This window comes from Eublepharis macularius, chromosome 12, assembly GCF_028583425.1.
Source record: "Eublepharis macularius isolate TG4126 chromosome 12, MPM_Emac_v1.0, whole genome shotgun sequence".
NCBI lineage: Eukaryota > Metazoa > Chordata > Lepidosauria > Squamata > Eublepharidae > Eublepharis > Eublepharis macularius.
Genome location: NC_072801.1, coordinates 77,640,734 through 77,664,256, shown reverse-complemented (window position 1 = coordinate 77,664,256; position 23,523 = coordinate 77,640,734). Strand labels below are relative to the sequence as shown.

The window sequence follows — 23,523 nt, the reverse complement described above, 5'->3', positions numbered from 1 at the left end:
CATTACCTGCTTTTGGCTGGTGTTGAAATACACATTTGAAGCCAATAACGGCAAGAAGGTGGCAATCCCAGCAGCCCACGTACCCCTGCCCAATTGTCCTCAGCTCCAATTCATCCCGAATTCCCCCCCGCTTGCACCCACCCTCTGCCAATCCCCAGTTATTGTTATTTTTCTTTTCAGAATCAACCACTCCAGCAGAACTCATCTAGGTAAGTAGGACGCTGGCCTCTTTTTCCCCTTTCTTGGTTCCCATGAGATTCCAGATCAAGGTAGTCACTTTTTCCCTTGCAAGTCACCTGCGTCTTTGAGAGTCACGGGGCGGGCAGACATTCAAGGGGGGAAGCTTTTCCTGATGTGGACAAATGAGCAGGTTGGACTTCTGCCTCTCCTGCATGCGTTGGTCATAGCAGCCGTCCCAGAAAGAATGGGTGGCCACTGGAGCGCCACAGCTGCCACCAAAATGCTCCAGGAGCCGAACTGGCAGCAGATCAGTGCTGATGGTAGAGGGGAGAGCATCTGTCCAAGGGCACCAATTCATAAAAAAACAGCTTGTGCCAGATTTTCAGCATCGTTGCAGGGAACCTGCTATGCCGCAATGCATCTAAAGACTGGCTAGCGCAAAGCCTTTTCCTAAGTAGCAAGGGCTTCTGCCCTTTTAAAAACTTCTGGAGCACAGCAACACTAGAGTGAGAGCCATATTTTCAGAACTAGGAACCCCTTGAAACAGAGCTCTCAAAAGGACACCAGTTCATACCCCCATAGGGTCACTTTGGGAGTGAAACCCAATCCAGTACCCTCCACCTTTGCTGCAGTTTTCCAATTTATTTGGAAATTTGGAACAATGGATCCTTCCAGATTGAATCGGAATATTGGATTTTTCTCACACTACAAATGCTAATTTTATGCACCTCACACCCATGCTCTATCAAGCTAATTACAACATGTATTGCAGCTAGCTTCCTGACACTCTAATTTGCAATACCCCTCCTACCCTCCATGTATCTGACAAAGGGAGTTTTGATTCTTGACAGGCTCATACCCTGGAAATCTAGCTGGTCTTAAGATGCTACTGGACCTGAATCTTGCTCTTCTCTTAAATTAAAGACAGAGGAGGAGCTAGCCTAGGTCTCAAACTGGGAGAAATTAGAAATAGAAATGTCATTTATTTGCATAGGTCAAGTTTTCACTTGGATCTTCCCCTTTTGAAAATAAATTTTATTAAAAGCTGTTTGTTTTTAATTATCTTATTCTGTTTCTGTGGACTTGCAACACAATGACTTTACTGTGTTTTTAAAAGACCACCGCCGCAGTTAGGGTTACCATTACCATCCACAAGATGGAGCCTCCAATTCTCCTGAAATTACAACTGATCTCCAGGCTGTAAGTTCCTCTGAAGGACATGGCACCTTCTGAGGGCAGACTATGGCATATCCCCCCCCCCCCGCTGAGCTGCCTCCTGTGATTGGACATGAGGTCTATGAAGGATAGGGAGGGACATAATGTCATAGAGCCCACCTTCCAAAACAGCCATTTTCACCTGGGAAACTGATCTCTCTAGCCTAGAGATCAGTTGCAGTTCCAGGAGAGCTTCAGGCCTTCCAGGAAGTTGGCAACCTTGCTCCCTCTCCTTCCTACACACTGCTGCCAAATCTCCTGGAATTTCCCAAGCCAGATTTGGCAACCCTATGGCCCAAGTGCTTGAGAAATACTCCAGGGAACCTGCCCTTTAAGAAGAGAGTATCTGCCCTCCCCATAAATATTTCACCCCTTTTCTGTGCAATTGCACCCCCTAGAGGCCAACCAAAGATGTCTAGAGAAAGGAGAATGATAACTTACAGAAAATGTAGGGGGAAAAGGAAGAGTCCAGTAGCACCTAGACTAACAAAATTAGTGGTGGGGTTATGAGCATTTGTGAGTCACAGCTCAGTGCTTCAGACACTACCTTCAGCTATCTGAAGAAGTGAGGTGTGACTCACGAAAGCTCATACCCTACCACAAATTTTGTTAAGTCTTATAGGTGCTACCGGACTCTTGCTCTTTTCTGCTGCTACAGACAAACAAACACGGCTACCCACCTTGATCTTACAGTAAATATGCGTTTTTGGAAGATGCTTCTTGTGACCCAAGATGATATTCTGTGGTTAGCTTTGCAGGAAAAGGCTGCACCAATGTGGTCACAGCAAGTGAGCCAAGACTGGGGGATCCTGCCAAAATCTAAAGCGGTGCCGTCCAAACGTGGGAACCCAGAAAAGCAGGAGGCGGTGGACGCTGACGCTGACTCCGGAGCAGAAGTTGAATTTCCAGTAAGTGGCAGATTTACTATATGCACAATAGTAAAGAGCCCAGTAGCACCTTTAAGACTAACCAACTTTATTGTAGCATTAGCTTTCGTCAGATGTGACAGATGTGGTTCTCGAAAGCGTATGCTACAATAAAGTTGGTTAGTCTTAAAGGTGCTACTGGATTCTTTACTATTTTGCTACTACAGACTAACACGGCTAACTCCTCTGACTGTATGCACAAGTTTCCTATCTTGATGATTAATTTTTTACCCCGCTCTCTACCGGGTATTTCCATTCTCTTTTCTCTTCCAGGAAATAGAGCCAACCTACACCCTTCTCGGCTACCCTTGCTCCACGTTCTTCCAAGCAGAAAGCAACTCCCCTACCAGTGACACTCACATAGAACAGGAATCTTTGTGATAACCCGGCACCACTGGGACCAGAGCATATCACATTATCCTCCTGGAACCCCTTTTCTTTAGAGATGGATTCTGACAAACCAAATGCAAACATCAAGTTTTAGATGCCAATTGGTTGCTTGCTGTTTGTACATTCTGTCTCCTGATCCTGGTAGTAATCTTTCCTCCAAGTAACACCCTTTACAGAAAGAAGGTTATAAAACTTTTTAAAAATTAACTAAATATAACCATTTTAAAAAGAATGTGGATTCCCCTTTCCCCAATTTGCTAAAGGTTTTTCTACAAGTACCTCTGAAAACACAGTAATCGGGGGATGAATTTTTAAATGAACTCTGAAGAGATGAGGGATGTTTAGGCCAGTTTAGTTGTCATGTGCGGCGGAGGACTGCCCTCTTTTCTTTTCTACAAGGCAAACCTCCTTGGTCTCGAAAAGAGATCCAGAGATTCATTCCACCGGGGAGCTTTCTCATACGGTTGCCAGCCTCCAGGTGGGGCCAGGAGACCTCCTGGAATCATAACTGACGTTCAGACCACAGAGATCAGTTCCCCTGGAGAAAATGGATCCTTTGGACCGTGGACTGTATGGCATTATACCCTGGCTGAGGTCCCTCCCACCCCCAAACCCTGCACACTCCATCCCCAAATCTCCAGGAATTTTCCAACCTGGAGCTGGCAACCATGGGCCACTATATCACCCTGGCGAGAGAAACGACATCTCCGACAGCTTTTAAATGAATTTATTTTAATTTGTGTTTTGTTTGATTCCACCCTGTTTTTCAGTAGACCACCAAGCCGTTTGACAATAAAATCCAGCCTTTTAATTACAACAAAACCCCAAACCCAAATCAACAGCAGATAAAAGAGCAAATAGTTTATTTATCACTGGCAGCTGAAAGAACAAATAGTTGAGAGATAGAGACCAAAAATCAGCCGAACCCTTAAAAACGAATCTGCAGAATATCTTCACCACAATCATCCATTAACTCGAACCAAAAGTTCATCAGCAAAAGAGGGTCTTCTGAAGGGTAAAAGGGGCAGGAAAAAACTTGCCCTGGTGGAGGGGGGCTCAGAGTCTCAGGGCCAAGCTACACATGACGAATGACACTTGAACGGCAAGTGTATTTCTCCCTGTTCACTTGCCCTCCGCTCAATCCACTTGCCGTTCAAGTGTCTTTCGTCATGTGTAGCTTGGCCCTCAGTGGCGCCACTGAAAAGGCCCCACCTCACAGAATCGTCCAGTGGGCCTCTAATGGCAGGAAAACACAGAGAAAACCTGTGTCCGTTCCTGGCAGGTAGACCCCTCAGCCCCTCTCCAGTGAACACACATTGGCTCCAGTAGAAAAGCTGTATTTAGGATTTGACAGTTCAGGTCTGCACTCCATCACGGAGCTTGGTAGAAGTGATAAGGCAAGGCAAGCAGTTCTACGTTATACTTGATTTTCCCGAGCTCAAATAACTGTTAAGGTTTTGGCGCGCAGTCTACACGGATCCTGTGAGAACCCTTTTTAGTTATGGCTAGACACTCAGTATACAATCATACCTTCCCAGCATCTGGGCGAAGGAGCAAGAGCTGGCATCTGAAGGCTCCAAGGTCAGTGCTAGCTTAGAGGAGCATATTTCTATAAGATAACGGGAGAGGCCCCCTCTGGGTCTCAAAAGTAACACTTGCATTAAGGAGAGAATACATCAGGTTAATAATGAGCATTGTGGTTACAACACACAGACAATCATGGCATGACTGAACACAGACATGACACCGTCGCCCCCATCCCAGTGCCCTGATTATACAGCTAAGTTTATGCTGGAAAAGAGGGGCTTCCTTCAGGATCTCTGCTCCCAAACCATTTCAGGCTTTCAAAGTAACAACCAGGAGCCTACCTGAAAGCAAAATAAAAGACGGCAACACAGTTGTGCAAGGAGCAGGAAGTGAAATCTGTAGCCAGAATTAATGGGCACCATCAGCTACCTCCCTGTTTATCCTTCCTGTGCTCCAGGCGCTGAAAGTCCAACTCTTATTTATTCATTTTACTTTGTTTCTACCCCACCTTTCTCCTCAATGGGAACCCAAAGCGGCTTACATCGTTCTCCTGTCCTCCATTTTTCCTCACAACAATCCTGTGAGGTAGGATAGGTTGAGAGTTTGTCATCCAGCAAGTTTCCATGGCGGAGTGGGGAATCGATCCTAGTCTGTTACTCTAGCCTCTACACCACACTGGCTCTACTTGTGCAACTGTAAACTGGGGAGAATGGGTAATATTCTCTTTAAAACAAACTGCATTCTGGAAGGCCTGGTGTCTTTGGTGGGCAAAGAGTGCTGAGCAGTAAAAGAGTCTTCTCCTTTAAGATTCTTTTCCCTTCTTTACATAATATCTGCCATACTGTGCCCAAGTTTATATACGTGCATTGTTTTATTTTTATTTGGAAGAGAAATATTCAGAATAAATACGGTTCTAGCCCCCCGTATATATTGTTGCGATGATAAAAGTTGAGTCTTGCAATAGTCGGCCACCTGTGTTTTCAAAGCAGCAGGTTTGGGGTCTTTTCCAGATGGCCTGAAGCTTTTCCCTTTGACTTAGAAAACTGCGGGGCTCTAGAAGCCCTGGGAGAAATTGATCCCTCAGCTTCCGAGCCCTAGAACTTGGGGGTCACCCAAAGAAGCCGATCAACAGCAGACTGTGGGGACAGCCAGCAACATTTCTTCACACAGTGTAGAATCCCCTTAAGGAATTTGCTGCTCCAAAATGCTACGGCATGCTAACTTAGGGGGCTTTTTCAAAAGGAATAGATATTTACAGGAGTCTGTCAACTGCTTTCCTAAAGCAGTTTCTCATTACTCAGTGAGAGCCAATGAGGGCAGTTATTAAATATGGACTTCCCAGAATCCTGCCCAGGACACATGGTCTGAGCCTGTAGGGATTTCCTTATGGCTCGCTGCACCAAGTCAACGAGGAGGAAAAGATTCTTTCCACATGCGCTGAGGCTGCCCTCTGCAACAAGGCTCTCGGAGACACTGGTTGGCAGAGAGGAGTCCAGTTAACATAGGCTATGAGCCCCAATGCCCACTTCCCAAAGCAGTCCAGATATTGTGTCTACTCCATCTTTGCTTCCCCCCCATGGGTGCCTTTTTCTCTTCCAACACATCTTGAGGTTTTGCAACATACAAGTACGTCAGTTGATGAAATCAATCAACTGTAAGCCAGACCGTCCAGCTGATTCTCCCCCCACCGGCCTTATCTGGCCCTGCCTTCAATTGCTCACCTTGGAGTTTGCCCCCTTCTCCTCCACTCCTGGTGTAGAAGCCGACTGGTCCAGAGTCCAGGCAGACCAAACAGGTTGCTTCGCAGAAGCCAAAGGAACAGAGGCGGGGGAGAGCCTCCACCGCCCACCGCTCAGCCCCATGGAGTACGTCAGCTCCTTGGCCCCATCTGCTCTGTTAAGGTGAGTAGTTGTGTGGGGGGGGGGGAAGGGACACAGGTGTTGGTGGGTGGGACAGGCAAAAAAGGTCAGTTGGAGCCTTCTGTACACACTACCTGGGTGTGTGGCATCCCCTGCCCCCCCTCCCTGGCAATTCTCTACTAGAACTTATATTCCACTTTTTGCCCCCAAGAATATTTGTTTAAATTAGTATGAAGACACTATGAGTAAATCGGGTCTCTGTTTGAGTTCACAACCCTCACCGTGGCAAGTGGGAAGACTGGGGTGGGAGGAGAAGAGTTCACAAAACATGGACCACAACTGGAAGGCGTGGAGCACCACCTTAGTGGAGAAAACTGGGGTTGTATAGGCGAAATGGTCACCATGTGCCATTCTGCAAACTCTGGAGCACACTTCAGTACCCAACTTGGGATCAGCGAAGTAATTTCTGCCTCCTGCAGGTCAGTATCAAACGCAGGATCAGGCCTCACCCGACGCGTCTGGGCCCCAAGTCCCCCACCCCAAAGGCCTTTCCGGGTTTGCGACCACAAGCGCAGCATCCGCAAGGGGCTGACGGCGGGGACGTTGAATGAACTGCTAACCAAGGTCAGTGCTCAGTTCCCCCAAACCCTCTCCTGTCTGGCCACAGAGCTTCACCAGGTTCCATCCCAACCACACTTGCTCACTTATTTCGCTATTGGTGGTTTTGTCTTATTGTTTACGTTTACGTGTTTTTAATGGACCTTGCATAAATCCTTCGCCGTCCATTTTTTATCCCTCGGGTTGTCTACGTAAGAGGAAGCACAGTCAAGGCCCTCCATGCAAATCATAAGGCTGTGTGCATTGCACAATTACACTGAAGAGCTGGAAACCGACGGAATGCAGCCCTTCTAGGATTAAGCTTGCTTGTCAGCTCAACTTTTTTATTAAAAAGCAAATATCCAGCCCTCAAAAGGCTGCAATCTTAGAACGCAAATGTCTCACTGTTAGCTTTCAAAGAGCTACGCACACGGTATCTCGAGGGGATTCTTATCAACAGTCCCAAGGTAGGCCTACATCATACCTGTGTTGTAGATGGGGTGGGGAAGATGAGAAACATTGCATTTCTTCCTGCCTTCCAAAACAATTATACAAAATGGTAAATGTGCCAGAATAAATTGCTGATTTAAGCGGAAAGTGTTTTCTGCTGCTATTAATTTTTTTTCTTTTCTTTTTTTTAAATATTTTTATTTCAATTATTAACAAAACTGTTTACAATATGAAATACAGCATGGGTAAATTGTTAAAAACTACATAACAGAGAAAGGTAAAACATGGAAAGACAAATTCAAGTTGAATGATCTGATATATTTTGGATTATAGACTCAGGATTGTTTGGTATATTTTATTGGGAGGATATAGATTTTCTTTAGAAATGTATTCAAAAAAAGGGGAACCATTTTTCCATAAAATTTGTTGTTTGGGGGAAATTTTCAGCTTGATAGATTCCATCATTGATTTTTTCAAATAAAAAATGGTCCCATATTTTAGAATACCAACTGGTAATTGTCGGTACAGTATGTGATTTCCATTTTAAAGCAACTAAATTTTTTGCTGCCATTAAGAAGACATTGATGAGGTCTCGTCGAATTGGTGGGATCTCTTTATCATCCCATTGATTCAGAAATATCAGCTCAGGTTTCTTTGGTATTTTGTAGCCAGTTAACAAAAAGATTTGGTGCAAGATTGTATTCCAGAATTCTTCTATGTAATGACATTTCCACCAGCAATGTATATATGGTCCTGTATCCCCACATCCTTTCCAACATAAAAGATGAACTGTGAGAGTAAATAGCTGCTAATTTTTTGGGTGTAAGATACCACCTTGTTAGTATCTTATAGGACTGTAGTTTAATATTAATTGTTGATGAATTAAATATTTTAGAGGACCATAATATTTCCCATTGTTCTTTTGATAATATTTTGTCACAGTCTTGGTGCCATTTTGACTGCTGCTATTAATTGACCATTCTGTGCTATCTCATTCTTGGCATATACATATATATTAAAGAGAATACAGATTATGGTTGGTAAAATGTGTTAAGCTTGCATACTTCTGTTACTGTCCCCTCGTTGGGGGCAGTGCAGTCAGAGCTGAAATCTTGTGGCTTTTGCCTGTTATTTGGGGGCACAACCTTGCAGATGTTCCACTATTAGCCTTTTGAAGAGCTCCAAAGGGTGCAATGTAGGTATTCTTGATTTAAAAATATAGTTTATTTGAGACTTTTAAGGAGCATCAAGTGTGGATTACCCAGAGGATTTCAGTTTTTTGTTTTAGTTTAGAACATCAAGAGCCCTGTTCATAAAACAAAAATAGCAACACCCTTGGCCTGGAAATCTCGACCTGCCTGTTCTCTTCTCCCCCTGCTCAGGCCACGGAGACATTGCTGATCTCTGGAATAGTTTCTTTGGTGCTGGAGGAAGATGGCACAGTGGTGGAGAGTGAAGAGTTCTTTCAAGCTCTGGATGATAACAGCGCCCTGATGCTGCTGAGGAAGGATCAGAAGTGGAGCCCTGGAAAGGTGAGCGGGTGAAGCAGATCAAAGAAAGCAGGGGGGTTTCCTTAATGGAGGGGGGGGGAATCAGGTGTTTGGATGCAAGGAGGGCAATCCACAAGCTAAAGGAAGTGAAATTTAGGCCATGATCCCCAAAAGCAGGGGCTTGGATGATGCCGTCCTCCAGCCTCAAGAAACCTCCCCGTACTGCAAGAAGCCCAAAGGTTCTGGTGTCAAGAGAAGTATCTTTGCCCCAGAGACCACCACCGCTAGCCAAAAATGATCCATGGAATCCAACCCCCCAGCTGGAGGAAACCCTGAGCTGTTTGGGATATGAAATGATGATCCAAATTTTTACTCAGTACTCAATAGCACTTGTTAGCTACTGCCTGCTTTGTGGAAGGGGGAGGAGGGAGAGTGTGCTACTGCATTTGTGAGCCACGGCCCTGCAGTTCTGCCTTGCAGTCCTGTCCCAATGGCACCCCTTCATCCCGCCGCTTTCCTCTGCACCTGGAGTTCTCATACAGTGGTGAGGGCATCACTGGTGGGATGCAGGGTTTTCATAACAATCACTAAGCATTCTGCATTTGTTTGTCCTTAAAATTCACTGTAAATGATCCTAACAGAAGGCCTATTAACCTAGAAACAACCCGAATTTATATCACGGGTGGGCCCAGGTTGTTTCATAGAGTGATTGGTGAAACGAAAGATTATGACAGGACATTGCCCGTCATAAATCTTACTTTCACTGCCAACAGGGGGAAAGCAATACGGGTATGCTCTTCAAAAAAAATTACACTGTAAATAAATATGCCAAATGAGGGGAGGGGTTGATACTGTTTACGGAAATCGTTTCAGAGAGTTTTCGGGTTTGGAAAAACCATGTCCTTACCTTTTAAAAAATTGCAATTAAAACATTTTGAGTGTCTGCATCCCCACCACCAAGGCAGCAGGAGGGAGAGAGCCAGTGAAACTTGGCTGCTCTGGGATGCAGTGGTCCTGTGAAATTGAAAGGGGCATCCTTTTCAACGGGTGGTATTTGGAGGACAGGCCTGCAACCCAGTGAAAATTACAGTCCTTCAAAGTTTACAGGGCCAATGCACCACAGAGCAGCCGGGTTTCTCCGACTCCTCCTTTGGTTCTTCAGAACACGAAACACTCCCTAAATTCCAGATAAGATTTGTCTCCCCCAGCCAAACCAAAACCAGGAATTTCTGGTTTGACTTGACTCAAGAATATCAGCATGCACACCCTTCGGTAGTATTATCATCCCCATATTGCAGATTCATGTCCAAAACATCGAGGCGAGTTCAGAACAGAGGTAAGATCTGAACCCAGTGCTTCATTGCACTGGCCAGCCCACATCAGCTCTTGCCTGAACCCCTGCAGCCTCAACTCTCCATCTCCTTCATCCCACACTGATTTTAAAGCCATCCAGGCAAATCGTCGGCAGTCCATACAGGCCCCTCCTGTGCGTGGCTGGCACTTCACAGTAACAAGCACTGCTGCGTGAGCATGGGGGAAGCCTCCCCCTGCCCAGCTCGATTCGATCCACACAACCTGTTCCCTCTTTCTCCACTCCAGGGTGGCAGCTGGTCACATGCACTGAGCCGAGAGAAGCCCCGGAACAGCCGGGACATTGCCCGCATTACTTTTGACATTTACAAACTCAACCCCCGCGACCTCTTTGGCAGCCTCAATATTTCAGCAACGTTCTACGGGCTCTACTCCATGAGCTGCGACTTCAAGTGCCTGGGGCCCAAGAAAGTGCTCAGGTGAGCCCCCAACCCTGAGATGAGGCATAGTTCAGGAAGGGGGGGGGGAGAGATGGCCAACAACATCATGTGTCAGAAGCACACAAGCACTAGCTGTCCCATAGCTATGAAGGGGCCGTGTTGACTATCCCTCATTCTGTCCTGCCCTTCCTTCGAGAACAAGGCACCATATGCAGTTCTCCTTTCGATCCTCAAAACCAACATGTGAGGTAGGTTAAGCTGGAGAGGTGTGACCAGCTCAAGGTCACCCGGCGAGCTTCATGGCAGAGTGAGGATTTCAACCGGAGCTTCCCAGATCCTAGTACAATCCTCTGATTTCTCCTTCGCGCGGGTGTCTATTCCCCTTCTACTAGCCCCCCCCCCTTACTTACAGCTGTTCTCTTTTCTCTCCTACCCCAGGGAGATACTGCGCGTGGCCTCCAGCATCATGCAAGGGGTCGGGCACATCCTCTTGGGAGCCTCTCACTACATCCGTCGCCTCCTAGAGGGTGGCGAAAGCTGGCACTCGCCCACCCGGCTGCGTGCCTATGAAGACTGAGGTCTCCCTCCCGCTTCCTTCCCTGAGACACCAAGGCAGAACTTCCTTACTGCAACCCCACCAGAATCACAGGGCTGCGATTTGAACAGGGACGACGATTAAATGGAGCCAGTCTGGCGTAGCGGTTAAGAGCGGCAGGACTCTCATTTGGAGAGCCAGGTTTGATTCCCCGCTCCTCCACGTGAAGCCAGCTGGGTGACCTTGGGTCAGTCACAGCTTCTCAGAGCTCTCTAAGGCCCACCCACCTCGCAGGGTGATTGTTGTGAGGATAATAACAACTCACTTTGTAAACCACACTGAGTAAGCATTAAGTTGTCCTAAAGGGTGGTATATAAATATTATTATTATTATTAAAAGGTTATTTTAAAAAGAGAGAGGAAGGAGGTCCTTGAACTCCACATTGATCTTCTCTCAGGGACCAACAGGGTGAGCCAGAGAGTTTGGCATGTAATGTGGGAAAGGCCAGCTCCCCGGTTTAGACAGTCCAATGCTCCATTGTATCAATGTAAACAGAGGCAATCTTACATTCTGCCAGACCCTGGCTCTTCTAGGCCAGTCGTGGCTGCTCCAATTGGCAGAAGCTCTCCTACATTTCGCAGGGAAGTCTTTCCAAAACGTGCTACACAAGATCCTTGTCCAAATGGAGTCACCAGAGCTGGATCCTGGGATCTTGTATTTGCAAAGCATGGACTCCAGCTCCAAGCTTTGGCTCGTGCCCCACACTAGGCAGGGTTCATGAACCCTGCTGGGCTTCTCCAACTACCCCCCCCCCACATGGGTCGTGCTATTTGATACAACATAAAATAACTCCCAACAGTCTGGCTCTGCCGCCATGTTTCCCTGCAATATTGCACACATATGCCAAGGCACATCTCCTTAAGGAAATAGGACATTCAGATATTGAGGGGTCAGGCTTCAGTATGCGCATTTGGTGCAAGGATAGGCAAAATTAGCTCCCACAGGCCACCCTCACCCTTGAATCAAGTAACCCTGTTCCACTAAAGGAAGTTCACAACCAAACAAGTAAAGAAATAAGCCTCTTAATAACTGCAGGGGAAAATATCCACAGTTGGGAGTAGACAAGAGACTCCAAGGGTGCCTGCAGCACCTTCCGGTCGACAGTCCTCCAACGCCTTCGTGGTGAGAAGAAGCAGGAGCACCAGCATATAGCGCCCCCACCCCCCCAGGAGGCCAGCCCTCCTCTGCCAAAGGCAGCTGCCAACATTTTCACCCAAGCGGGCACTCTCTTCCAAGTCAGTCCTCCAAGATCTCAGCAAAAAGGTCCCTTCGCTTCTTCTCTGCCTCCTGGAGCCGGTCCCAGTCTTGGCGGCGTTTGAGAAAGTGCGTCAAGGCGAAATTGCGGACCAGGTGGTGGCCAAAGGTGTCGTTCCGCAGCTTCTGTTCATGTTCCGCTATAAGAGGGAGAGAGAGAGAGAGAGAGACGTGCACTACGGGAACCAAGGACAAGCTCGGCTAAGGTGGCTGTGTTTGGGACCTCGGGTGGCAGGTGGCAAAGTCCCTGGATGCCACTCGGAGCAGACAGCACTGGGCCTGGCGGAGAAGGCTGCTTCTTATGTCCATAAGGGCAGGGCATCTCAGTACCTTTACTCACAGCCACTGCGTACAAAAACACCCGGCAGATGTATCCCATCCTTTTGGACTTGCTTGCAAGGCAGCTGTCAGAGTTCAGCCATGTGGTGCTCACTCTGCACAACAGAATAAACTGCAGATTTCCCCCCACTCCCCAATTAGCAACTGGCAGTTTGTTTTTATGGGTTCTTCTGCCAGAAGAACATTCCCCCTGGCTGAAGGGAAAGACAGCCTCACCCAGTTCCTGGGCCAGCTCTTGCTTGGCTGGCAGCGTGGCCCGGCTCCAGATGGCATCCAAGACACGGCTCCCGTGCTTGCTGCAGGCCAGAGATACACAGTGACCCTGGGAATGGGAGAGGGAGAGAAGGGTCAAGCGGGCACCCTCTCGCGTGGGGCACCTCTCTTACTCTGCGGTGCACAGCAATGACGCCCTGCCCTCCCAGCCAAAAAACACACAAAAGCAACCCCTTCTCCAGCTTCTGAGATTGCTCACACACTTTCAAGCGGATTTTATCCAAAATGGCACAGAATACCAACGGCCTTGAGTAGAAGATAACTTCCCCCGATCCTGCAACATGAATCCCACTCCTTCTTTTCTTGCTCTGCCACTCTAGCTGGGAGTTCTACTGCATCCTATGAACCCACCCTTGAGCATCCCGGCCGCAGGGCGCTGCCCTTACCTTAAGCAGGCGCAACACTTTGCGCCTCTGCTTCTTGGGTACGGAGGGGCTGGCCAGGAGGGCATCAAAGACATGGCTGCCTGCTGCGTCACAGGCCAGTGTGACCAGATCCTCAGGGGTCAGGGCAGCCAAGCTGCGCAGCACAACAGAGGGGTCAGCAAAATGCAAGCAATGCTGGAGAATCAAGGATCCGTGGTAGGAGACCGAGCTCAGAGGACGGGACGGGGCAGCCTGAAGGAGAAAGATGCACAGATGGGAGGAGGCACAGTAGATGACAGCAAGTCAGGCATTCAGCCCTTAGGCCAAACCAAACCAAATCCTATCACCTTTAGGCTTGTTTCCTGTAAACACTTTAGGAAACTGAGAAATGCCTGTTTTGTTTTAAATTAAATCACTAGCCCTTATGGTAGGAGAGAACGTTTGAGGGGTGGGAGAGATGGTTTATTACAGAGGGTTGTGTGTGGGGAGCTCATGTTAAGGAACATGGAACTGGGGCTCAGCCCTGCTGCTTCAAAGCCTTGCCTCCCACCCTGAGATTTATCCAGCATCAACAGAGAACCTGTGAGTCCACTGAGATTCTGGCAAATTGTTTGGGTGGCAAGGATGAAGGAGACTAGGCGTCCATACCGCTGCAGGCACAAGGCTCTGTTGATCAAATAACGGATGACTTTTAAGTTTCCATCCCAAAAGAACTGGCTGAGAAAGGCTTTATTTTCAAATGGAGATTATTTACAAGTCTCCACACTAATAATTCTCCTCCTTAATCATTTTCAATCACACCATTTCTCCAAAGAGCTGGAGGCCAGTACGCAATACTCACAACAACCCTATGGAGCAGGCCAGGTAGGAAGAGTAAGTGGCTCAGGGTCACCTCGTGAGCTACACAGCTGAGTGGGGATTCGAACCAGTCCCTCAACACTTGACCCAGTACACACCATGCAGGCTCCCACAAGCTGAACTCCCACAATCCTTTTAAGGTGGCAGGAAATTAAACACTCATGAATGTGTGAACGTGTGCTGAGAAGAGGGCTGCCAGTTTCAACAACATTGGAGGGGGGGCACGATCCAGCAAAAGTCCGCTCCCAACTCAGCTTGCAGGCCGCTGGCACTGGGTTCCCCGTACTTGCACAGCTCTTGACGGCTTCCGTTCCATCCCTGCCTTTCGTTGCCCTTTAATGCCCTCCGGCTTCCACTCCCAACACCATCACTGCCCCAAGTGCGCTGCTTACTTGGTCCTGTGACATCATCTCTTCCTCCTCCTCCTCCTCCTCGCCATAATACACCTCATAAGCCAGCAAAGAGGCAATGAGGGGAACGCACAGCAGCTGGCGGGGAGGGGGCTCCCAGCAGTGGAAAGCCTGGGGAGGGGGCAATACAAGAGACAGCAGTGAGACCAGAGTGAGCAAGAAGGTGCCAAGTTAGAGATGTCGGGCAGGGAGGGAGAGAAGGAGAATCGCTTACCTCCATGAGTGTCTGCAGCACCTCCTGCTGGTGAGCCCCGTGCTTTCGGCAGGCCCCCAGGAGGGCCGTGACCACACCCAGGTGCTCATGTGCCAGGATCTCTTCCAGGCCGGGGCTCAGCTCCTCAAACAGTTTTCCTAGCTAGGGGGGGAATATGTGAGACATGAGGGTAAAACATCCATTCACTTGGTTCTATTTCCAGGTTCCCTCAGACAGAAGTTTTATTGGCCCCATCTTCACAGCAACATATTACGCCAATTTTTGTAGCTGGGCCAGAGGGTTAGGCTGACTTCTCTTCCTGCCTCAGTCTAGTCAGTTTCACCCCCAAAATGGTTTCCCAAGCAGCTCCAGCAAGCATTTGAAGAACTAGGCTTGCACCCTCAAAGTGAAAACACTTTGCCATATACAGCTCAGCTCCCCTGCATATTTCTGAGCTCGCAGCCTATTTGCAAGCTAGTCCAATACATTTCTAGTTGTGGAGATAGAGCAGAGTTCAGATCTACTTGCAAACCCTTGGGTCTCAGCTATCTGGAAACAAAGGCATGCAATACCTGCATGCAACACTGGATGGGGCTGTAGCTCAGCTGTAGAGCATCTGCTTGGCATGCAAATTGTTCCAGGTTCAATCCTCATCATCTCCAGTTAAAAGGATCAGGCCACAGTTGATGTGCAAGACCTCTAAGCTGAGACCCTCCAGTTGCCAGTCTGAGTAGACAGGACTGACCATGAGGAACTGATGGTCTGATTTATACAGCAGCTTCATGTGGAGTCACTGCCCTCCTTAATGTAATATTTATGGGCCTGAAGTCAGCATGTCTGTTCTGCACTGCACAGCTGTAATATGGATGCCGCTTTAAACGGCTCCATTTCACAGCCGCAAACATGGTCTGAACCATTTCCCCAATACCACCCCTGGCAGTCAACAAGAACTGCAGGCAGCCTCCGGGTAGCCACCTCAAGGTATGAGCCAGATATCAAGGGCTCTCACTCACCAGCTTGGGCGGAGCTGCCTGGATGAGCCGCTGCAAAGTGAAGTTGGCCACCTGATGGGTTGCCAAGACCTGCAGCTGCCCTTTCACGTGAACCTTATAGAAGGAGCGCAAGGCCTTTGCGTCTGACACTTCCAGAACCTTGTCCAGCACCCGGCTGCACGTAGCATCCTTCAGGAACACCAGGAGCGTGCTTCGGAGAAGAAATCCCAATCAGAAGAGATCACACACACACACAAACCCTTCAAGGCTATAAAGCATCTGCCCTACCACCCTCTTGAAAGCTATCAAAGCCCACCATCGGAGCCCCAGAACCAATCTAAAGTCAGCCACAGCATCCCTAAGCAACAAAGGGAGGAGCAGCTAGGTAAACAGACGAGTTGTTGTCAGGCAGCCAATCACAATTCACACCTATTCCGTCCAATGAATCCATCACATTTTTACCCTGCCCTTCCCCAGGGTGACCTGCATGGCTCTCCCCTCTATTTTAGCTTCACAAGAACCCTGTGAGGTAGGTGAGGCTTAAAGAAAGATTGGCCCAAGGCTACCCAGTGTGTGTTCATGTGGAGTCACCGCCCTCCTTAATGTAGCAGGGCAGGGATGTGAACTTGGGTTTCCCCAGTCTTAGCATCCCTCTCCAATCTCTATATATAATGGCTCTCAGATCTGAAAAACATACCAGATCTCTTCGCTTCTCCATCTTTTTTTCCCCATATTTCTCTTAGGGGGAAAAAATAATAAACCCTGCAAGAAGCACCGGAGTCCGGAAGTAATACAACTCAATGGAAATCAGAATGGGCAGACAGCTCCACCCCACAACTCTCCCCTTCCTCCACGGAGCGATTGGCTCTGTCCTCGGAGGAGGTAGAGCAGTCAAATCTGAGCTCCTCTAAAAAAGAACAGTGGCAGCAACTCTAAGTCTCTGCCCCCCCCCCACCCGGCCAATCACCTGCTTTACCTCTGCCCAGCTGCCGGGTTGCACGAGCTCAGGTAGCCAATCACTGAGCAGCACAACTGGGAACAAGCTTCCGGCAACTTCCTGTGCAAGACCTCCAGAGCCACCTGGAGGCAGAGGCTGAAGAATTTGTTGGTGATGAAATCTGGAAAACGAGATGGGTTTGAGAGTTCAGTAAGGCACAGGGAAGGGGTTTCCATAGCCACCACGGGCCTAATCCCATCGTGACTGGAAGGTACATTTTTAAGCCATGCCATCTTACAGGTGCTATTGCTCCAGCTTTCATATATGATGGCTGGTGGAAGCTGCTGCGGGTGCCAATTAAGCTAACACAGATGGGGCCTACGCTCAGCTGCTTTCTTTACCCAGATCCAACGGACGAAAGCAGTAAGAGCCAATTCAAATTCTCGCTGCAGAAGACAGTACGAGGGGTTCAACCCTCACTAAGCCCTGGCCTAAATGGCACAGGCCAGCCCGATCTCATCAGATCTCAGAAGCTACACGAGGTCAGCTCTGGTTAGTACTTAGATGGGAGACCGACCACCAAGGAAGTCCAGGGTTCCTGTTCAGAGGCAGGCAATGGCAAACCACCTCTGTTTTGTCTCTTGCCTTGAAAATCCCAGCAGAGGTAACCATAAGTTGGTTGCAACTTGATGGCACTTTACATAAAAGCACTATGTACCCTCAGCTCCCGTCCTTCTTTCTTTCTGGAAAACATCCCTTATCTCCAGAGACTTTTATTCCATAGGTGAGACATCCCTCTCTGTTTCTCACTAGGCAGCCCCCGTCAACCCTGTGGGGCGTCTGGCTGCGATCCCATCAAAATTCAGCCTCTCGCCTCCATTGTCTCAGCATCCAACCCACCTGCTCTGTTTCTTTCCGATACCCCACACAGTATGTTCAAAGCCACCAGCTGAGGACTGGGCCACCAGCAGGCATCACAAGCAGCAGGAAGTCAGAGCAGGAGGCTGGGCACCATTTCACGCTGCAAATGAATAATGCAGCTATATCTCCCCACAGAGCACAGATCTCTCTAATGCATCAATCTGCTCAGGCAGAAGGGCACAGCCTCTCCCCTTACAAGACGTTTCATCCCCAAGCGTCCCCCATTTTAAGGAGGCCATGGATGAGAAAACTCCAGATTCCCAGTAGGTGGCGCCATCACACCTGAAATAAGCTCCTGGAAGCTTTCGCCAAATCCCTGCAGAAGCGACAAGAAGGAGTTTGGGACCTCAAAGTCCGTGGGCCCCTCGCTTCCCACTTTGGCTTTCTTGCTTCGGGAATGTGATGTCCCTGTAGGATTGAGGGGGAGAGAACAGACATGTGAGAGAGATGAGACCAGCTGAATTAAAATGCACAGATGAACCCTCCCCACACCGCCAGGCAGCTATTTCAAGTATGCGTGTGTCATAATATGGTTACATCACTTAAATAGAATGATGTCTTTGCATGAATCATATCGATACTTTCTGTTCCCCAAAATATTTCTAGAAGTCCATAAACACTGATGGAGTTTAAATTGGCCACAGGCATCCAGGAAAAATAATTGGGGGAGGCATGTATCAATGGGGAAAACCCCGAAAGAAATTGTACTGAGCAGGAAGAGCTACAAGGGACGCAAGGGGGGACAGGGGGTTAAAAGACCCAGGACCACATTTAGGGAAAGCACACGGTATAACCCTCCCAGGACTATTCCACTTCAGGATGCAAACAGGGGGACGACATGTCTGAACGGTCCCCCATCTCAAATATTCCCTGAAGGGAATTTATTTTTTACAGTATTTATATTCCACCTTTTGCAAGAAAACTGAAGGTGGCTTTAACATAGCCAAAGACTTTCTCATCCAGCACAATTTGGAAGTGACACAGTGTGAGGAGGCTGAACTACGCAAATCCTCTGCACATACAGACCTATTCCCAGTCAGGGCAGAGAACTTAGGAAGTAAAATGTGATTTTAAAGCAGTTCCTCTTCATTCCCAAAGCTCCTCATTGCCCCGTATCTGAGGGGGGTGGGTACTGCATTACCATGCGCACTTACCTAATACCAGGAGCCCTCGACCCCCATCTGAGCCGACTCGGGCCCCTCCAAGTGTCTGCAGCAGTGTCCGCACTACAAAGCTGGCATGGGCGTCCAAAGCGAAAGCTGACAGTTCCCCCTGCACGGCTCTGCCCAGTTCCAAAACTAGGTCCTCCAGGGTCCCAGAATCATCCGCTCCATCCTTTATCAACAAGGGGGCTCTCAGCACAGCGGCTTCCAGAATGTGGGCCCCACAAGAGTGGCAGGCCACTATGCGCAGGGAGGGGATCAAGGCCTGCAGCAAGCGGCACAAGCTGCCAGGCGGAGCAGATGCAACCAGGGCTTGAAGGAGCAGAGAACCAGCAGAGTCCAGGGATAGAGGCACGGCCACTGCCTCTGCTTCCTCCAAAACATTGCTAACAAACAGACCTGTGGAGAATGTCACACAGAAGCATTACCTCTGGGTCGTATCTGTCCCAGCAGCCAAATTTAAAGTTGGCCAAATGGAGGGGCAGCTAAGTTGGTACAACTTGGACTGAGAAAGGAGAGCTTGGCACTCTATATTACACAAACAAAATTTAACATAAATCAAAGCAGTGAGAATGCAAGTGCACAAATGGTTCATTTGGGATTCTACTTTCAAGGCTGGCTGACCAAGGCAGCCCCTAAGGACCAATGTCCCTGTTCTACAACCACCACCCAACTTCCAAGATTTTATTATGTACTCTCTCCAACTTCTCTGAGGACTAGAAATTGGAGGCTTCATAGATAAAAGTTGAGAACCTTAATATGCACCCCCCTGTGCTGCATAAGGGGACAGAACTACGGAATACACAGACCTCCAGACACATGGCTTCACTTGAGCCAGAGCTGAACCTCAGAACCTATTTCCCTCTGATACTAAGGTCCAGTTCTAAGGCATGAAAAAAGAGCAGTGAAGAAACATACTCCTAAGCATATTCAGACTGCATTTTCTTCACGGGACAGCACCCAAACACCACTCATGTTTATTGATCTGAGGGTGAAGACATGGAACCGCGACTCCCAGGAACAGCTTAGCCCCAGCACATTTCAGATTACAATTTAACCTCTGCTAGGTTAACCAACCATCTTTTGCTCCCCCTCATACCGGTGCTAGCCACATTCCCCCTATGACAATACTTCTTACTAGCCCACATTCTTAAGGTACACATATAGTCAGAAGTACAAACCTCCTGGTCCTTTATCTTTTTAATGCAACACTTGCCACATACAAAGGCAGCCAAGAAGACAACCTCATTTTTCCTCAGCCCCAAAGAGTCTTACCCTTCTCTTCATCAGAGGCAAACCCAGATTTCAGGGTCTCGTGGGCCCTTTGGAAATACTCAGCTGCTGCAGGCTCCAGTCTGGGGAGCGACACGCTCTGGCTTGCCTTAGAACCTTCCTTCTGGGCTGAAGGGACTGCTGAGCCCTCTTTTCTTGGCCTCTTCCTGCTTCTGGCTCCTTTCTCGTGTTGGGGAGGCACCCCCATGGCTCCAACCGGGTCTCACTACACAAGTCAGCCTGTGGTTAAGAAATCAGCAGTTAGAAGGGGCCGAGGGAGGGGGAAAAGCAAAAAGGAGCAGAAAGGGGATAACCTTGCTGGGAGACCCTGGGCCAGTCACGATCTCTCTAATCAACCTCACAAGGCTGCAATAATGACAAGGCGGGAAGGGAGAAGAATTAATTTGGCAGGAAAAAAGATAACAACAATAAAAAGATTGCCAGCACAAAGATAGGGTAAGAGAAAGAAAAAGCACAACTGCACTCTCTTTCCTCACAAGGACCTGAGCCTTTGAGTTTGTGTCCATTGACAGTTACATTTTATCCATTGCTTTTATGCTGGCCTGTATTCTTGATTACCAATGGTTTTTTGATCTGCTTTATGCTGCTGATCAGCTCATTTAGTTGGCCAGTCACCTTCGAAATCGTTTGGGTAAAAGAGCTGGTTGGTTGAGGGCAGGAGAGAGTTGTGAGACACAAAGCTGTCTCACGAAGTCAATAAATAAAATGCATGTGAAGTTTTTGCCTTTGTCACTTCATTACTATGCTAGGAAGATGCCTCACCCATTGAATCTATGGTTGTGGTTGAGGTTTGGGCCATGCTGTTACCATGCCTCATAATCCACCAGCCCTACCCCACGATATGTGGAGTGTTGGGGTGTGTTGTCTGTGAATACTGAAAGCCACATCTTGGATAATTTGGTTTTAACATTTGCATTGTGATTATCAATGCAAATTGATAATCAAATTGTATTATTATTATACTGCTGTGACCAGCCCTAAGTCCGCTTGTGGGCAGGGCAGGCAAAAATATAATAAATTAATATAATAAAATATAATAAATAACAACAACAACAACAACATTCAATATATATACCGTCCTTCAGGATGACTTAACACCCACTCAGAGCGGTTTACAAAGTATGTCGTTATTATCCTCACGACAATCACCCTGTGAGATGGGTGGGACTGGGAGAGTTCCTAGAAGCTGTGACTGACCCAGGGTCACCCAGCTGGCTTCAAGCAGAGGAGTGGGGAATCAAACCTGGCTCTCCATATTAGAGTCCCGCACTCTTAACCACTACACCAAACCAGCTTTAATTTTTAATTTTAATTTAATTTAAATTAATTTAAATTAAATGAATTCAATCCATTTGCCTGTGCAAGGCAACTGTTGCTGACAGAGATTCCCTACCCCTAAAAACGTATGCTCAGAAAGACAGTGTCATCCTAAAATCTGGAAGCCCCAAGTTCAAATCCCTACTCTGCCATGGAAATTCACTGGGTGCCTCGGGTCAGTTACACACACTCAGTCTAACCTACCTCAAAGGGCTGTTGTGAGGATAAAATGTGGGAGACCAGGATGGAAGCCTCTTTGAGTCCCCACAGAAAGAGGGAAGGTAGTAGTACCCATGTAGCCTTTAAACCCAGGCATGTTTGCTCTTAGAGACAGTGCAATGTAGTGAGTGATTAGGGTACCAGTCTAGAATCTGGAAGACCCGAGTTCGAATCCACCCCCCTTGGCATGGAAGTTCACTGGGTGATCTTGGGCCAGTCACACACTCTCAGCCTAGCCTACCTCACAGGGTTGTTGTGAAGATAAACTGGAGAGAGGAGAAGGAGGTAAGTCCCTTTGGGTCCCCACGGACAGCGAAAAGGAGAGCAGGAAAGCACCAGGGAGGGCTCAAGGACTCACCCAGGGGGCTCCCCCCGAACTGGAACCGACCACCCTTCGGCCTCCTCTTTCCGCCGCTGCCGCCTCCCGCGATTCCCCTCAGCTACATTCCCACCATGCACCGCGCGCCCCGCAGGCCACACGGGCCGCTACCCACCATGCATTGCGCGCAACGAAAGCGGTCGGCCGGGCCGCATCCCGACACGCACCGCGCGAGGCCGGCCTCCTTCTGGACCACAATGCATTGCGGCTGGCATTGGTTTAACCCCACGTGTGCCTCGGCCCTTTAGGTTGCTGTTGCCTCTCTGGTTATTTAAAACAGGACAATTTGGGCCATTCACAAAGCGGCTCATGAATTGTGCAGAGCAAAATAAATTAATAACAGCAACAATAATAATTTATGACAACACCTACAGAACTGCAAAAGACGGCGCTTCTTAGAACAGCGAACATATTACACCGATATCTGGTTGCTACTTACGTCTCCGGTGGAAACTTGTATCAGCTTAGCAAGGCTAATCAATAATAACATGTAACGTCTGCTTATTGTTGATTGTGTTTCGGATAATTCCAATAATAATAATAATAGAAAAGAACAAAAATAATTAAATATAAAGATCTGGCAATAGAAACCACCCAACTATGGATGAAGAATACAACAGTAGTCCCCATTGTCATCAGGGCACTGGGAAGTATTTCGAAAAATTTTGCAGCATTTATGGAAAACCTGCAGCTTTCTGACATAACACCTACAGAACTGCAAAAGACAGCGTTACTTGGCACAGCATACATATTACACCAATAACTAGCTGATACTTAGATCTATGGTGGAAACGTATCAGCTCGGCAAGGCCAATCAATGATAACATGCAATCTTTATTTATTACTGATTGTATTGCATGTAATTCAAATAATAATAATAACAATGCAAGATGAGTAGCCCTGTTGGTCCGTCTGAGACAGCTGAATTGCAACTGTTAAGAAATCTCAAGACAATGCATCCACCTGGACTGAATGGAGACAAAGGCTTCCTGTCTCATTATCAATGCTGATTTCTCCACACCCACTACCCCTCTGCATACCCCACCCTATTCAATCACGTCTGCCAGTGTCATTCACCACTGATTATCATTCAGCTTCTGCAGTCACTCTACTCTCCAAGAAAGAAGGACAGATGGATTCACATTCTAGCTGTACCTGAAGAAGTGAGCTGTGACTCACGAAAGCTCATACCCTACCACTAATTTTGTTAGTCTTATAGGTGCTACAGGACTCTTGCTCTTTTCCAATAATAATGAATATTGGGTAATTAAGTAACTTGGAACCGGGAGCTGAGCCCTAGGGTTGCTAACCACCAGTGGATGGCTGGAGATCTCCTGGAATTACAACTGATCTTCAGGCTACAGGGCTCAATTCCCTTAGAGAAAAGGTCTGGTGTGTGTGTGTTTGGTATTTGGGGGAATGAATTCTTAGGGATAGCTATTAGGAAGATAAAATCCATGGAGCACGGGGGGGGGGGGGGAGAGACACTGTTTTTTGAGATGCGAAAACACAGGGATGGATTGATAGATGCTTTCTCTCTCTCTCAAAGGTACAGTTTTCTCAACCAGAGGAGCTCTGTGATGGGGAAAAGCTCCCTGTGGCAACAATTTAGCTCTGAAAGGTTTGCAAA

General features: G+C 47.9%; 2 protein-coding genes and 1 long non-coding RNA gene across 7 annotated transcripts; 2 read left to right on the top strand and 1 right to left on the bottom strand.

The window, feature by feature from the left end:
* Positions 1-128: 128 nt before the first annotated feature.
* LOC129340494 (uncharacterized) lies at positions 129-2,859 on the top strand. Its single transcript, XR_008598019.1, has 3 exons — positions 129-209; positions 2,146-2,303; positions 2,595-2,859. It is a non-coding gene; the product is annotated as an uncharacterized LOC129340494 (long non-coding RNA).
* Positions 2,860-5,984: 3,125 nt separating this feature from the next.
* CIDEB (cell death inducing DFFA like effector b) lies at positions 5,985-11,256 on the top strand. Its single transcript, XM_054992649.1, has 5 exons — positions 5,985-6,139; positions 6,577-6,721; positions 8,527-8,676; positions 10,234-10,424; positions 10,824-11,256. Exons 1-5 carry the CDS (start codon positions 6,099-6,101, stop codon positions 10,960-10,962), a joined length of 666 nt encoding a protein of 221 aa, XP_054848624.1. The 5' UTR covers positions 5,985-6,098; the 3' UTR covers positions 10,963-11,256.
* Positions 11,257-11,986: 730 nt separating this feature from the next.
* On the bottom strand, positions 11,987-22,084 carry NOP9 (NOP9 nucleolar protein). Of its 5 annotated transcripts, XM_054992648.1 has the most exons (11): positions 21,873-22,001; positions 19,961-20,197; positions 18,677-19,084; positions 17,805-17,930; positions 16,641-16,782; positions 15,686-15,875; positions 14,694-14,834; positions 14,462-14,590; positions 13,233-13,463; positions 12,790-12,895; positions 11,987-12,374 (listed from the first exon to the last, which is right to left on the bottom strand). In XM_054992648.1, the coding sequence occupies exons 2-11, from the start codon at positions 20,163-20,165 to the stop codon at positions 12,217-12,219; spliced, it is 1,836 nt and encodes a 611-aa protein (XP_054848623.1). In that variant the 5' UTR covers positions 20,166-20,197; positions 21,873-22,001; the 3' UTR covers positions 11,987-12,216. The 5 variants fall into 5 exon arrangements, with proteins under 5 accessions (XP_054848623.1, XP_054848619.1, XP_054848618.1 ...); XM_054992644.1 differs by lacking the exon at positions 21,873-22,001 and adding an exon at positions 22,009-22,084 and having other exon boundaries at positions 12,282-12,895; XM_054992643.1 differs by having other exon boundaries at positions 12,282-12,895.
* Positions 22,085-23,523: the final 1,439 nt, after the last annotated feature.